This window comes from Schistocerca cancellata, chromosome 7, assembly GCF_023864275.1.
Source record: "Schistocerca cancellata isolate TAMUIC-IGC-003103 chromosome 7, iqSchCanc2.1, whole genome shotgun sequence".
NCBI classification, from domain to species: domain Eukaryota; kingdom Metazoa; phylum Arthropoda; class Insecta; order Orthoptera; family Acrididae; genus Schistocerca; species Schistocerca cancellata.
Genome location: NC_064632.1, coordinates 300,666,031 through 300,683,224, shown reverse-complemented (window position 1 = coordinate 300,683,224; position 17,194 = coordinate 300,666,031). Strand labels below are relative to the sequence as shown.

Below are 17,194 nucleotides of genomic sequence, written 5' to 3'. Positions count from 1 at the left end.
AGACAATCACAATTAAGTCATCTAAATAACAATTGCCAGAACTGCTAGCAGCTAACAAAAAGCTTTCCTTTCCTTCAAGTGATGCCCAAAAAGTAAACATTGATGTTTACACAAATTTTAAAACATTACATGGGAATAGCTCTAAGTGCTTACGTTGAAAGTCATTATTGTAACAGCAGGCATATTATATCAAAATATAAACGCAACAACAAATAACGACACAAAAACATAATTTTTGAAACAACTCTAATCTTACAACAAAGATTACTCACAGAGTCAGAAGCTCCACCAGTCACTGATTTCATCTTGTTTCTGAACTGAGGACTTCTTTTCTTGTCCATTCCAAGGTATCTGATGCTTAAACTGGCTGGTTCAGTGGCGATATGACGGAGCCCAGTTGTCATGATATGGTAAACAATTGTGGCCAATGTTTATGGCTACGAGACGAGCATGATTCTTACAACTGCTTTCAAAAGGGTGTCATCCCTGCTATCTACAAATTCTGTTTTGTCTGGCTGCTGGCTGTCACTATTTCAAGATTGCTGACCGGTCCTAAACGAACCATCCCATCCTTTCGTATATCAGACAATTTTTATAATTATTTTCACTTTGCGAATGTCAGATATTTTTAAGGTCTGTCATGCGAATTATACTTTACACCTGCCATACGACTCATATGTTCGCCCTAAATAGAAAAGAAAAGTACCTGCAGTTGGGTTTACAGAGCACACGAAACAGTTTTGACAACTCTAAAGCCAAACCTTAATATGATATATTTATTCTTAGCGAAAGCATATAATTCGTTTCGAATTCAAACTGTCCAATGATTTGCTTTACGAATTTTTTCAGCGGAACAACTTATTTGGAATTATTACAAGCTTCCCTTTCTTTCTAGTCCGCCAACATACTAACAACAACGATTATCCCTCACGCCCCTTTCGTGAATGCGCGACGTTACGTCACTTTGCAGGTACGAACCGAGCGTGAATAGTTGACAAACGACGGCGTATTGCTGCTCGGAAGTACAAAAATAGCTGGAGCTAACTCCAAATCTGTCACACTTACCTCTCTTATTGTACCTCTAGGTACTAATAATGACATACCAGAAATTCTTGTACTGCGTTACCCTATAGAGATAAAATGGATGGCAAGCAACAATTAGGTTTTCTATTTTTTCGGTTAAAGTTTGATAAGTAAGAGGACATGCGAATTTTTTTCCTATGCAAACAAAAAAAATCTATATCGTAAGTAGACAGATACGGGGAGACACTTTCAAATTAGAGCATTACAGATAATTATCGACAGACGCAAAACCATCACAACGGCTACAATAGGCACATACTACGTCAAGTATTGCAAGTCACTGCGAATCGCATTACCATTTATTCATTATGTTCGTAGCATTCACGAGGAGAAAATGATAGCGTAAGATCATTCATATTTGTGGTGGTTTATGCGATCTTCTTTTCACGCAATGTAACTGAAGTGTATATGAGCAACTACAAAATATTTTGTGAATGTCAATTAAAAACCGATTTAAGGACTGTTCGCAAAGCCTAATAATAAATATTGCCTGTCTCGATAACTATTCATGTTTGTGTTCGTAAACAACAGAATAATATTCGCGCTCTGTGCGTCGCTGTATTTGTTCCCTACCTCCGAAGTAATCCATGCCCGTGTAAGTTTCATATGGTAAATGTATGGAGAGTACATCAGTATTTATGTCTGCATGAAATTTATTATCACAGCTTTTATTTTATTTTTTATGAACTTATTGTGACTTTAGACCTGAAAGCCATACTGCTATTCTTAGTGTTTAGAAGTTTTACAGAGCTGTTGTATTTATTAAAGAAATTCATGATTAATTTAGTTGATGACATCCGATTACTTGTATGAAATCGATTTGCTGGTTTGCGTACAGCTCCCACTAAAAAAATTTATGTGATTGACATCCCCTACTGTTATTCCATAACATTCATAATGAGCATTATCTCGAACGTGTATTCGCTGAAGATGGCTAGAAAAGGGTCCGTCATTAAATACCATGCGAATTATAGAATTTATAATTTTTTTGTTCGCCTTAATTGTGACATTCTTGTTCCCATTGGTGACTTATTCTCCTGTATACAGTAGAGGCGTCTTCAGATCTGATGATGGTAATAAGATGTTCTTCAAAGCACCGTTTTGAGCGACGGTTTCCGCTAAGTCATCTATCAATTATTTATATTTAATGTTAGCATCTCTTTGATCCACATAAATTTTATCTTCTTTCCAAGACACTCGTTTCCCTTGGTAGCTTCCGTGACGGCCAAGATTAGATTAAATTAGATTAGTACTTGTTCCATAGATCATGTATACGACACTTCGTAATGATGTGGAACGTGTTAGGTTAATAAAAGGTGTCTACACAAGATATTACATTACGCAAAATATTACATGACACTTAATATTTTTAATTGTTTTGTAGGGATTGGGGAAATTACCCACTTACTATATCCAAAAATTCATCTAATAAGTAGAAGGAGTTGCAATTAAGAAATTCTTTTAATTTCCTTTTAAATGCTATATGGCTATCTGTCAGACTTTTGATGCTGTTAGGTAAGTGACCAAAGACTTTTGTGGCAGCATAATTTACCCCTTTCTGAGCCAAAGTTAGATTTAATCTGGAGTAGCGAAGAACATCCTTTCTCCTAGTATTGTAACCACGTACACTGCTATTTATTTTGAATTCGTTTGGATTGTTAAGAACAAATGTCATAAGTGAATATATATATTGTGAGGCTACAGTGAAGATCTCTAGCTCTTTAAATAACTGTCTGCAGGATGATCTTGGATGCTCTCCAGCAATTATTCTGATTACACGCTTTTGTGCAATGAACACTCTTTTACTCAATGATGAGGTACCACAGAATATGATGCCATACGAAAGCAGAGAATGAAAATAGGCGTGGTAGGCTAATTTACTGAGATGTATATCGCCAAAATTTGCAATGACCCTAATAGCATAAGTAGCTGAACTCAAACGTTTCAGCAGATCTTCAGTGTGTTTTTCCCCTCATCAATGCATACACCTAGAAATTTTGAATATTCTACCTTAGCTACCGATTTCTAATCGAAGTCTATATTTATTAATGGTGTCATTCCATTTACTGTGTGGAACTGTATGTACTGTGTTTTGTCAATGTTTTATGAGAGCCCATTTGCAGAGAACCACTTAATGACTTTCTGAAAAACATTTTTTTACAATTTTACCAGTTAATTCTTCTCTGTTGGGTGTAATAGCTATACTTGTATCATGGGCAAAAAGTACCAGCTTTGCATCTTCGTGAATACAGAATGGCAAATCATTAATATATACTATGAACAGCAGAGGACCCAAGACCGAACCTTGCAGCACGCCATTCTTGATTGTTCCCCAATTTGAGAAATCACCAGTTTTTTGCATATTATGTGAACTGCTTTTTCCAACTTTCTGCACTCTTCCAGTTACGTATGATTTAAACCATTTGAGCGCTGTCTCATTTGTACCACAGTATTTGAGCTTATCTAGAAGTATTCCATGATTTACACAATCAAGAGCCTTTGAGAGAACGCAAAAAATCCCAACAGGTGACTTCCAGTTACTCAGAGCATTTAGTATGTCACTAGTGAAAGTATATATAGCATTTTTCGTTGAATAACCTTTCTGGAAACTAAACTGACATTTTATTAAGACTTTATTTTTACAAATGTGTGAAGCTACTCTACAATGCATTACTTTTTCAAGAATTTTAGATAAGGCAGTCAGAAGAGAGATTGGGCGGTAGTTGTTGACATCAGACGTATCCCCTTTTTTATGCAATGGTTTAACAATGGCATACTTCATGGGAAAATACCCTGCTTCAGATAGCTATTACATATGTGGCTAAGAATCCCACTTATCTCTTGGGAACAAGCTTTTATTATCCTGCTGGAAATGCCATCAATTCCATGTGAGCTTTTATTCTTGAGAGAGTATATTGTCTTCCTAATTTCAGATGGAGAGGTGGGTAGAATTTCAATTGTATCAAATGGTGTGGGTAAGGCCTCTTCCATTAACTGCCTTGCTTCTTCTAATAAACATTTAGATCCTATTTTCTCTACAACATTTAAAAATGATTATTCAAAATTTCTTCAACTTCCAGCTGGTTGTTTGTCTGTTACTAGTGGATTAGTCTTTTTGAGAACGGAAGGTGTCTGCACATCTTGAAGTAAGTTACTGCAATCCATTGAAATCAAAATGTTTCTAATTGGTGGATTCTGTGAATAATTTAGAGTGTCAAGAATATAGCTATGGCTTCTGTCAAGAAACTAGAAGTTCCATTGGGAAGCGAAATCGCTTCTTTGTTATCTGTGCTTGGGCATAGGAAAGCACAACCGGCTATGCCATTATATGGGGTTATGGAGCTGTCAGTATGGAACTGGAAAAATCTGGTAAATTTTCAGCAATGAAGATTTCTACTAATTATTCTGATCTGGCATTTGCTTTTGTTGGGAAGTAGGCCTAGAAGACATCAGCTACTGCATGATTAGATCTTTTTAAGGCTTTTGATATTGTTGACCATAAGGTTTACTAAATAAATAGAAGCAAAAGGGGCAGTTTACAATTGGGCAATAAACGAAAAACTGACAATGAACACACAGAGTACAAATGCTATAAGTTTGAAGAGAAAAAATGACAATGTTAAATTATATGCAGATGGCACCACTGTGGGCTGTGAAACAAATGCAGAAGTTGTAGGAATGAATAATGATTCTTAGTTGAAGTGGTGTGAAGACACATAGATTCTTGCAAAACAGAATGTCATCAGCATGTTATGCCCTGAGTGTCCTGTAATCAGTATGTAATAGCCATTGTCTGCACTTGTTGAGAAATTCATGGACGGAATAGAAGGAGTTGGACACCAAAAATTCTTTTAAATTACGTTTAAATTGTGCCTTGTCTGAAACTCAACTCTTAATGGTTGCTGGTAACTTATTGAAAATACGTGTTGCTGAATATTGGACCCCTTTCTGGGCAAGAGTGAGTGATTTTAAATCTTTATGTGTATTGTTCTTATTCCTAGTATTGATACTGTGTACTAAGCAGTTAGTTGGAATAAGATGTATATTTTTTACAACAAATTTCATTTAGGAAGAAATATACTGAGAAGCTGTGGTTAGTATGCCCAATTCTTTGAATAGGTTTCGACCTGATGTTCTTAGATTTACACTACACATTACTCTTATTCTGTACTCTAAAAATTTCTTCTCCGTTTGTGGAGTTACCCCAAAATATGATACCATATGTCATAATGGAGTGAAAATAAGTAAAAAAAGCCAATATTTATATCTCCTATGTCTGACATCATTCGCATTGCAAACACAGACTTGTTTAGCCACTTCAGCAGTTCGTTAGTACGTCGCTCCTAGCTGAACTTTTTATCAAGTTGTAATCCCAAGAATTGTACACTCTCAACTTCTCCTATTTCCATGCCATACACACACTAGAAGGAAATCTCTTGGAAGTTCTGGGTAGAATATAGTGGGTCTTTTCAAAGTTCAATGACAGTGAATTGGCTATGAACCACTTTTTAATTTCAGTAAAAATTTGATTAGTTGCCATTTCTAAATTTATATTTGATTTACTATTTATTACAATGTTTTTAACATCTGCAAATAAGACAAACTTGGCATCTGGTAATGTAACAGATGACACTTCATTAATATACATAAGAAAAAGTACTGGATCTAGTATGGAACCTTGGGGAACACCACATGTAATTTCTTCCCAGTCAGATGATGTCTGATTGCCTACTGCTGAAGTGTTATGTAATGACTCCCTTCGTTTTCTATTAGCAAGGTATGACTGAAACAACTTTGCAGCATTACCAGTGATGCCATAATATTTTAATTTACTTAAAAGAATGCTGTGATTCACACAGTCAGAAGCCTTTGACAGCTCACAGAATATGACAGTTGCCTATAATTTATTGTCTAATGAATTAAGGACATTTTCACTGTAAGTATAAATAGCCTTCTCAATATCAGATCCCTTAAGAAACCCAAACTGTGACTTTGACAGTATGTTAGTTTCACTAAGGTGCTTAAATAGACGCTTGAACATAGACTTTTCAAAGATTTTTGAAAAAGCTGGCAGAAGTGAGATCAGTCGGCAATTTGATGGCATTTCTTTGTCCCCTTTCTTGTGGAGAGGTATAACTTCAGCATATTTAATCCAGTCTGGAAATATTCTTGTGATGAGTGATTTATTACACAAATACCTTTAAGATATGACTACGCTCACATGAACACTCTTTTATTAACTTTGTTGATATGTTATCATAACCACTAGAATGCTTTGATTTCAAGGATTTTATGATGGATTCTATTTCTTTGGGTGAAGTAAGTGTCAATTCAATTTCACTGAGATTGTTTGTATGCGTTGGTCTCAGATATTCCATTGCATTATTTACTGAACCTCACAACCCCATGCTATCAGTAACAGAGACAAAATACTTGTTTAAATGGTTTGCAACACAGCATGCATTTGTTACCATGGTTTCATTTATTTTTAGACCTAATTGTTCCTCCTCATTTCTGGCCCTACCTGTCTCTGACTTAACTATATCCCATATTGTTTTATTTTATTGTTGGATGTATTTGTCTTCTTCTCATAATGCAGGTGTTTAGATTTCTGGATAACCTTCTTCGATATTTTGCAGTAATTTTTGTAATGAGCTATAATGCTAGAATCCAAGATGTCTCTATATATGAGATAGAGTTTCCTTTTTGTCGCACATGATTTCTTTATCCCTTGTGTGATCCATGGTTTCTTATTAGACTTCTGCTTAATTTGAGTTATCTTCAGGGGAAAACAATTTTCAAATAAGGTGCTAACTTCATTAATGAATGTTTTGTATTTTCCATTTATGTCTTGGATGCTGTAAACATCCATACAATTAATTTCTTTGAGCAATCTCCTAAATTTCTCAGTTTTTGACTGTTTTATTTGCCTTATGTACTCAGTCCTGTTAGATGTTTTACCCTGCCAATTTTCAAAATTTTATGTTAGGTGTTGCATGTCATGGTTAGATAGCCCATTTACTATTGATTTTGTAATGTTGCTTAATTGTCTAGAATTGTCTATAAACATATTATCAATGGCAGTCTTAGAACATATGTATTCCCTAATTGGGAGAGTCACAGTAGAAATTAAACTGATTTCAGTAACTGTTCACTGACAGTATTTTTCAGGACAACTATATTAAAATCGCCAGCAACCACTAGTTCTTTGTTTTTTAAGTTTAGATGAGATAATAATTCTTCAAGACCGTTTATAAACAGGTTGAAATTTCCCGAAAGTTCTCTGTATATGGCTACTACTGTAAAGGACCTATTATGAAATTCTATCTCTGTTGCACATGCATCTAAGTGCTGCTCTAAGCAAAATATATTAATGTCAGTATTCATAAATTTAAAACCGTTTTTAACAAATGTGGCAACTCCTCATTTTTTCATATTTTGTCTCCAGAAGTAAGAGGCTAACTTAAATTCTGTAAGGTTTAACATATCTATACCAGTGGTCACATGATGTTCAGAGAGGCAGATTATATCAATTGGGGTTCGATGACTCTAATTCATCAATGCACGTAAGTAGTTAATTAATTTTGATGCACAAAAGATAGTTGGCATTTCACATTTACTGAGATGAAATCAGGTGGAAATAAAATTTCTGCTGATTGCTGTAAATTTTTAACCAACAGCTGTGTTTGCTGATCCAACTCATTCTACACAACGAGTGGTGCAACCCAATGTCGTCGTGTAAACTATGCTTTAGGAAAGATGGCGGCAGTTGAAGCTCTACAAGTCGTGAACTCCGCATATAATGAAAGAAAAAGTGTGTATAAGTTTTTATGTGCGAGAAATACAATGCAGTGTATGATAATATGTGCATGCCATGTCATATTTTAATAAAAAAACACTGGAAGAAAAGTGCAGGTAGATCCATGTGTAAGTACAAGTGATAGTGATCAGCTCCCTAAATGTGGATCTTTGCAGCAAAATAAAAACAAAATAGCAACAAAAGAAAAAATTATTAACATTCTTAGTGGCAATATAATCAAGCTTCAAAAGGATCTGAAACATCTACAGTCATATAACAGTACAAATACATCGCAATTTACGCCAAACGGAAGTTATGGCGAGTTTATTAGGCCCAAAAAATTCATCCGCCGAAAACGCAGCGAAAATATGTTACAAATGTCATCAAAAAATCGTTTTAGTGTCCCGCAAGTGCAGAAGAAATATATCCAAGCGAAATTACAAACACAAGTAGGCCTAAATGTACAAATATGACGAGAAAGATGGGACAGAAGCCTTTTGAAAATACACACACTGATAGTCATGGTCGTGGGCTAGCAAAAATTTTACATGAAGAACATGGTGTGAATGCTTGTAGTTATGTGGAACCAGGCCCACCTAAGTTCGAAATCACAAAAAAACATAACAGCTAGGACTTCACTAAACACAAATGAATATATAGTAATGAGTGGGGGGGGGGAGGTGCCAACGATGTTTACAGGAATGATTTCTCTTGTGCTATCCAAAATCTGAAGGTAGTATTTGACTCTAAAAAGAGCAAAAATATGATTGTTATTGAAATACCACATAGATACGACCTTATAAGAGATTAGTGTGTAAATAGAGAAATTATTAAAGCCAACAAACAGTTTGAGGAGGTCTGAAAAATACATCAAAACACACAGATTCAACCTGTTGACTACCTGCAGAGAGACAGGTTCACAAAGCATGAAATGCACATAAATGGAAAGGCTAAGAGACTTCTCAGCTATAAAACTCTGGAAATGGTGACCACAGCTAGCAAAAGAATAAATGAAGTGTCTAAAAAAACAGAACCAAACTGTAGGACGCCAACCACAAACAATAGCACAGCAGCCGTCACCAACTGCAGCAGCTATTGTTACTTCAGCAGAACAACACCAGCAGCAGCTAAACCAACATCTACAAAAACACAACTATTATCAGAAGCAGCAGCAACAACCGAAAAAGCAACGTCATCATGTGTGATCTGAGGTTTTCGCGGCGTACAGAAATCTTGAAAATTTCTAGGGTGTTCAGCCGGGAAGCGTCGTCCAAATGGCGCAATTTTTTGGCAAGCCGACTTCTTGCCATCTTTAGGCGTTCTTGGTGTCTTATTGATCTCTGACGGATCCAGACTTTATATAATCTCCACCCCTCTCCCACGGCCTCTGTCTGGTCGCTTCCGAGTGCTCCGCAGCTGGTGCTGGGGGAAGGGTGGCGCTGCGTGGTGGGGGAAGTGCGGCGCCCTGCGACAGATCATGGGCCGCAGTCCTTCCGCAGCTATGGCTGCTTGTGGAACTCAGTCGTCGTGGTGACAGTGCTTCTTCTTCTTCTTCTTCAGGTGTCCTGACAGGAGCGGATTTCCGTGTAGACTGTCGTTATGTTTTAATCATACTCAAAGCTGGATCCCAGGCTTTGCTTAACTGGAAACCATTGTCTTTATTTATTAGCTCATTATGCAGCCGGATCTCCACTGCCTCTTTGAGGAGACAATCCCAGAAGGTGTTCGATTGTTGTAACACCTTTGGCTATCATAGTTCATGTTATGTCCATGTGAGATCCAGTGCTCTGCCACGGAGGACTTGGTCGGCTGTGCATTGTCTGTGTGGCGTTTATGTTCACTACATCTCTCCTGTACCGTCCAGATGGTCTGGCCTATATACATTTTCCCACACTGGCCAGGGGTGCTGTAAAGTCCTGGTTTCCAGAGTCCTAAGTAGTCCTTGACTGATCCTAATAATGATTTCGTTTTGGATGGAGGGCGAAACACGCACTTCACATTATATTTTCTGAGTATTTTGCGATCTGTTCCCGACATATGGTATGATCGCTGTCGCAACTGGTTTGTCTTCATCCTCGGCAGGCTGCGGTCTCGGCTTCTTCGGTCTTAAGGCGGGTTTTTATCTGCTAGTAGTTGTAACCCTTCATGCGGAACACCGCTTGCAAGTGCTGCAATTCAGCTGCTAGGCTGTCACAGTCCGAGACTTTGCGTGCTCTGTGCACCAGTGAGCTCAGAACACACACTCGCTGTGAAGGAGCATGGCAAATGGAGGCATTCAAGTACAAATCTGTATGTACATCGGCAAAGATCGGCAAAATACTCAGAAAATATAATGTCAAGTGCGTGTTTCGCCCTCCATCCAAAACGAAAACATTATTAGGATCAGTCAAGGACGACTTAGGACTCCAGAAACCGGGAGTTTTCAGCATCCTTTGCTAGTGTGGGAAAATGTGTATAGGCCAGACCATCCAGACGGTACAGGAGAGATGTAGTGAACATAAACGCCACACAGACAATGCACAGCTAACCAAGTCCGCCATGGCAGAGCACTGCATCTCACTTGGAAATGACATGAACTACGATGGCGCAAACTGTTACAGCAATCAAACACCTTCTGGGATTTTCTCCTCAAAGGGGCATTGGAGATGTGGCTGCATGACGAACTAATAAATAAAGACATTGGTTTCCAATTAAGCAAAGCCTGGCATCCAGCTCTGAGTATGATTAAAATACAACAACAGTTTACACAGTAATCCGCTCCTGTCAGGATATCTGAAGAAGAAGAAGAAGAAGAAGAAGCATTGTCACCGCGACGGCACAGTTATGCAAGCGGCCATAGCTGCAGAAGGACTGCGGCCCATGATCTGTTGCGGGGCGCCGCACTTCGCTCACCACTGGCCACGGACTGCTCAAAAGCACCCAGACGGAGGCTGCGGGAGAGGGGTGGAGATTATATAAAGTCGGCATCCCTCAGAGATCAATCAGACACTAAGAACGCCTGAAGACGGCAAGAAGTCGCCTGCTGAAATATCGCGCCATTTGGACGACACTACCAGGCTAAATACCCAAGAAATTTTCAAGACGTCATCTTCATCCCAGTCAACAGCAGAACCACAACCACGATTGGCAACAGTAGCGGTGTTACACTCACGAGTGGCAGCAACATCTCCAAAACCATTATCATCAAAAACACAGGCAACAAGAGAAGAATCAACACCAATAACGGAAAATGCAAGATCAACATTGGCAGAAGTAATAGGAGCCACTCATCCCCTCAGCAAGACAAGAATTTCACCACCATGCCATCTGAAGGAGAGTCAACACTGGAAAACACATCAAATGAATATATACTGAGGAAGAGGAAAGCAGCAATTCCATCCCATCTCAATGTTTTTTGCTGAAGCGCTACAGGAAAACCACAGTAAGATAAGTACAAGTGCAATGTTCTTAAATATCAATGTGCAATCTCTTAACAACAAACTTAACGAACTTCAGTATTGGCTGGAAAACTTAAACTGCACAGTGATTTCAATAAATGAACACTAGCTTAGCAATGAGGAACTAAAATTAAGTATATCATTTGGATACAAATTGGCAACCAGCTACTGTAGAAAAAAGTATTAAACATGGTGGTGTAGCTACATATGTTAAAAATAGTGTGAATCTAATCTATGAAGTTATGGATTTAAGTGGACTGTGCATAGAAGCAAAATTTGAAACTGCAGCCATAATGTTGCCAAAGCATGAAATTATAATAGCTTCAGTATACCACCCCCAAAACACAGTGAAAACCTGTTTGTGGAGCTTCCGGAGAAACTGCAACTCAAATACAAAGATTACAGAATACTATATTTGGTGATATCAATACAGACATTAAGTTTAAGAATAGATATGTTGATCACTTGCTAAATACATTAAAATCCCTTAACTTCAGTTGCATAAATGACAAACCCACAAGACAGGAAGAATGTCTAGATAGCATAATATGTAATTTTCATCTAACAAAACATAATTCGACGTTATCAAGCAAGGCATTTCAGATCATTAGAGGCTATGGCTCAGACAATCTCCCAACAGTAAAGCAACTGAAACTTCCACAGACTGTAGGAAAATTATAAGACCAGTTAATGCATCAAAGCTATACAAGTTGATAAGTAAATTGAATTTAATAAACTGGGATAATATAACCACTGCAGGTGCAAATGAACCTATCAACAAATTTTTAGAACTGTTAACTGAAAATTTTGAAGTATGTTGTCCTAAATGCTGCAACAAAATATCGAAGCAAAATCGTTACACAAAACCACAAAGTCTAAAAAGCTGGTACACCCAACGTCTAAAATAAGATTCATAGCGCTACCCTATCATGATATGTCTAAGCACAATAATGATGAGAAGGAAATGTATATGAAAGTGAAAAAGATTTACAGGTCTGAAATCAAGGAAGCTAAGAGCAAGGTAAATGATACATATACACTGAAGTCAGTCAATACAGTGAATTTAAAGGTAGAATTGACCTCCAAATGTTAATAATTTTTTGGGACATTGCATTTATTCTGTAGTGCTTTTAACCTATGTCTTCTTCTATGCAGACATAAATAAAACTGAGAAGTGACTAAAACAAATGAAATATACAAAAGGTATTACATTACAGTCGTATAGATACGATTACGTTTTACCAACCACACATCATTAAAAATACATGGTAATAGGAAAGTACTTATGAAAATTTACAACCACTATTCAACACTTTACTCAAACTACAATGTCATTCATCACTCTCATCACTTGTTCTCTGTCCGAAACAGTTGGCTTTAGTGACAGAAAAATCCATGATGGACTGGAGGAATGTAATCTACGAGCGACAAGACGTCAGCAACTTTCTTCTTTTCAATAAACCTTGGCCCATTATATTTAAGTCGAAGTATAGGAACAGGGCATTATTTCGGTCCAAATGTCATAACAGAATGTCTCGTTTATCAATAAAGATGACAAAAATTCTGAGGTCGTCTTCAACCTGCATACATTCCTTACGTTGACATCTCGACCACCAACTGTTTTCTTTCTTAAGACAAATGCTTCTTTCAAGTACCCTACTTGAAAGAAATGCTCTCTTTTCGTAATGTACATAGAAATGGATTCTTCTTAGCTGACTTATGGATGATATCCAACCACTGATCTGGATTGTACACATCTTGTACTTGTCAGCGAACGTAATTTTCAACTGTCGCGAAATCTCTATCAGAGGACAACATCATGTGCTCTCTAATGGGGAAGTGGCGTTCAGTCACACGAAATATTCCAGTTGATATTAGATACTTCCAAAACAGAACCATTTCCAGTTCTTATTTTGGCCACAGCAGTTATCAGATATCACAATGAGAGTCTCTTCTTTAACGTCGTTTTCATCAAAGTAACGTAAAAGGCAGCTTAAAATTTCCTCTGATCCACGGGCAGCACTGATCTCATTCCACAAGAACCAGTGCATTTTTGTTCTTGCCACAGTCATTATAAATCAGGTTATATAACCAAATTTTCCTTTTATAAAAACCGGGGCACATCTTAAGTTAGGAAATGGGAGACTCTGCTGCAAATCAAAAGTCACAACATGAAGATTACTGTCTCCTACAGCTCGTTTTGTCTGGTTCCAATGTTAGCCTGCCCAGCCTCTGTACGACGTTGGTGTAATTGCAACTGACACTCAAGACTTGCTTTCAGCTTGAGGTCTACAGTACTCTCAGTTTTCACTTTTAGCATGTCATAAGTCTTACACATATTGTTCGTTGATGACTTTACTCCTGTGTTATATTCTTCAGTGAGAATTCGCCTGTACGTGTCTGCAATACAGGATCATAGAATATCTCCTTTCAGGAGACATTCTTACAGTGATCGTAACAGGAGGTGATTGTTGAGTCTGCGCCCAGGTGCAGTTGGCCACAATTGTCTGAGCGTCTGCATTGACTCCCGTATTTCGGTATTTTGTCGATGTGTGACTTGACATAGTTAACACTTGTTTCAGAGTAAGCATGTGGATGCACCGAATGCTTGCCTTGTTTGTCCTCAGGTGGCGTGCTCAGTCCAGATGAGATTTTCTTCTGTATATTTTCCATGCGACCGCAATTATTATGCAGACCACGAATGGCAAGAAAAGCTTTCTTGTAGACTTTAATATCATTGCCGCCAACATTTACACAGTAGGAAATAAAATTTCTCCTAGATTCACCAACAACTTTTCGACGACGTGCAACAGCATTACATTTCATTGCACCAAATAAAAATGCATTTTGAAGTTAAACTCACCTATTCCCCAAAATGTTTTGAACATTTTCATCACATTTGAATCTCCTACTTTGTCGAAACACTTACAAGGGCACTGGTAATTAGACCCCACACTTTTTTTACTTACAGTACGCAAAACATATTCTTCGCCAAAATTACGCCTCTTCTGTTAAATTTTACGCTGAGAATCGAACCTCAGCCTTTTCTGAGACGACCTCTTCGTCTCTTCGAGCGCTCTTTCCTGACTTGTTTGTGCAACAGCAATGCACTGTTCATTGTTTTGGGCAATACGATCTGATTCACTATTAAACTGTATAACAACAAAAATTACTATTATTGTCACCATTAATATTACTTCATGTAATAATCTACATGAAAAATGTGCGTACACACATCACTTAACCAAAAGAAGTAGTGATTGTAATATAACCTCAAAATTCAAATACTTCAGGAACATAATGGTATGTACATGCACTTACCATTATGTTAGTGAAATGTACTAAATACAATATATTTACAAATTAACATACCTCTGAGTGCTCAGAAATGTATTCTGGATCCTTCTCGGAAATTTTACAGTTTTGTTATCATGACTGGGAGCATTCAGATTGAATACAGTATTTTCAGTTTTACTATCATTGTTCTGCAACAAATTTGCCTCAAACCAAGTAGTGCATCTCTCCATTGGCACTGCCATGCTGTGTTACACATTTTCAAGGTTGGTATCACATGTGATGAGTGTTGTGTCATCAGCATATAGCACTGCATCACATGGTACAATTGCAGGTAAAACATTTATATAAATAATGAAAAGGAAAAGTCCAAGAACAGATCCTTGAGGTACACCCTTTACAACTGGGAGACATTCTGAGATTTGATTATTTACCTTAACTAACTGTTTTCTATTGGTCAAGTATCACTGGAAGGATACTCGTCATCTTCTGTCTTCAATTTTGCCATAATCTCAGAAGAAGTACATGGATTGTTTTTAATAGCTGTCATTTTCTCTGCCTCGTACCATTATGTTTCCGCAATGGACGGACGCTGGCGCTTACCAATAAGCTTTGCCCTGTCATCTGTTGAGTGAATTTAGAACTATTAACGTGTTTATTGCATTGTGCGCCTCACAGGTGGCATCTGTAGCCATCTATCGCATAATACACGGTGATGGCGATTACCATTGTGTTTCCCTGAGCCGCTCAAATGCAAAGCTGCATGGTAAATTACTAAACTGTGATGATAAAGTATACGAGACACCAATTCCTCCTGATATTCTAAATGCACATTTTGTCAGTCCTCAATCAGATAACAGTAATGGAGGATGTGAGTAAGGCAGAGGCACTGCTGTCAGATATGAACAGTAAGCAGACAGACATCTTTCATTGAACTTGTGTAACTGAGAAGATGGTCAATGAATCAATAGCTAAGCTCAGTAATTCTAGAGGATTACTATGGTCTCTCAAATTATATTATTAAATATATCAGAAATCAAATTGTAACGCCACTGACAAAAACAATTAACAAAATTTTAAATGAAGGTAATTATCTGGAATGTTTAAAAGTATTTATAACTAAACCAGTGCATAAGAAAGGAGATATAGCTTCTCCAGATAACTATCAACCAATATCACTTATACCTATGATATCAATAGAATACTGCACGTGCAAACAGATCAGTCAATATTTTGAACATAATGATACACTTACTTCCTCACAGTTTCTACAGTCAAAGCAGCAAAAATATATAATTGTTTTGAAAATAAATATATTATCAGTGCAACAGTGTTTGACCTCAGTAAAGCTTTTGATATGATCTCCAAAATATTCTCATAAAAAAGTTCTACCAGTACGAAGTGAGAGAGAATGCTCCCTGCCTAATACAGTCTTACTTGGCCAATAGAAAACAGTTAGTTAAGGTAAATAATCAAATGTCAGAATGTCTCCCAGTTGTAAAGGGTGTACCTCAAGGATCTGTTCTTGGACTTTTCCTTTTCATTATTTATATAAATGTTTTACCTGCAATTGTACCATGTGATGCAGTGCTATATGCTGATGACACAACACTCATCACATGTGATACCAACCTTGAAAATGTGTAACACAGCATGGCAGTGCCAATGGAGAGATGCACTACTTGGTTTGAGGCAAATTTGTTGCAGAAGAATGATAGTAAAACTGAAAATACTGTATTCAATCTGAATGCTCCCAGTCATGATAACAAAACTGTAAAATTATTAGGAGTTCATAAAGATCAAAAGCTCAGCTGGGGCACCCACACAGGAAAGTAATGTGGCAAATTGGCAGTTATCATCTGTCTGCCGAACACGCTGAGGAGCAGTATCAGTAAAGAACTTCTGTTATATGCATATTTTGCAGTCTTTCATTCCCACTTGAGTTATGGAATACTATTATGGGGCAATTCTGTAGGCCCAAATTACTGTTTCAATGGCAAAAGAAAGCCACAGAGTGCATAGCAGGAATAAGCACATATGAATCAAGACGAGATTATTCTAAGAAACTAAATACCATGACAGTGCCAGGCCTCCACATTTACAACTGCCTTGTCTTCATTGAAGAGAATCTGAGTCAATTTGACTTAAGGAGGACATGACCATAATGTAAGAAGTGGACATGCAATTAATATGTCATATGCTAGACTTGCAAAGACACACAACAGTTACAATCATCTTGGTCCTGCCTACTTCAATAAATTACCTGAAAATGCCTACACAGCGCAAGTAAATAAATTTAAAACTACTCTTTCGAAATGGAAGAAAAGTAAACTAATTTTCTCTGTTCAAGAGTTCCTTGAGTAGGTGACAAATACCCACTATCCTTACAAGGATGAACAATAAATTAACTGCAAACGATACCAAGTTAAAATCTTCTGGGTTGTTACACTGTGTCATATTTCCTCTAAAATAATGGACGTTTCGACCCCTCTGCTGGGATCTTCTTCAAGATCTTCCAGTGTCCAATACTGCTAGAACACTGCTAGATCCCAGCAGAGGGGTAGATTTTAGCTTTAGTGAC

At 37.4% G+C, this 17,194-nt stretch overlaps 1 protein-coding gene across 1 annotated transcript in view; it reads right to left on the bottom strand.

The window, feature by feature from the left end:
• The window catches only part of LOC126092630 (oxysterol-binding protein-related protein 6-like), a 262,237-nt gene extending 261,342 nt beyond the window's left edge, over positions 1-895 (bottom strand). Inside the window, exon 1 of the mRNA XM_049908352.1 lies at positions 273-895. Coding sequence (XP_049764309.1) covers positions 273-404 — 132 coding nt within the window. The 5' untranslated portion in view covers positions 405-895. The remainder of the gene's footprint in view (positions 1-272) is intronic.
• Between the last annotated feature and the right edge of the window lie 16,299 nt (positions 896-17,194).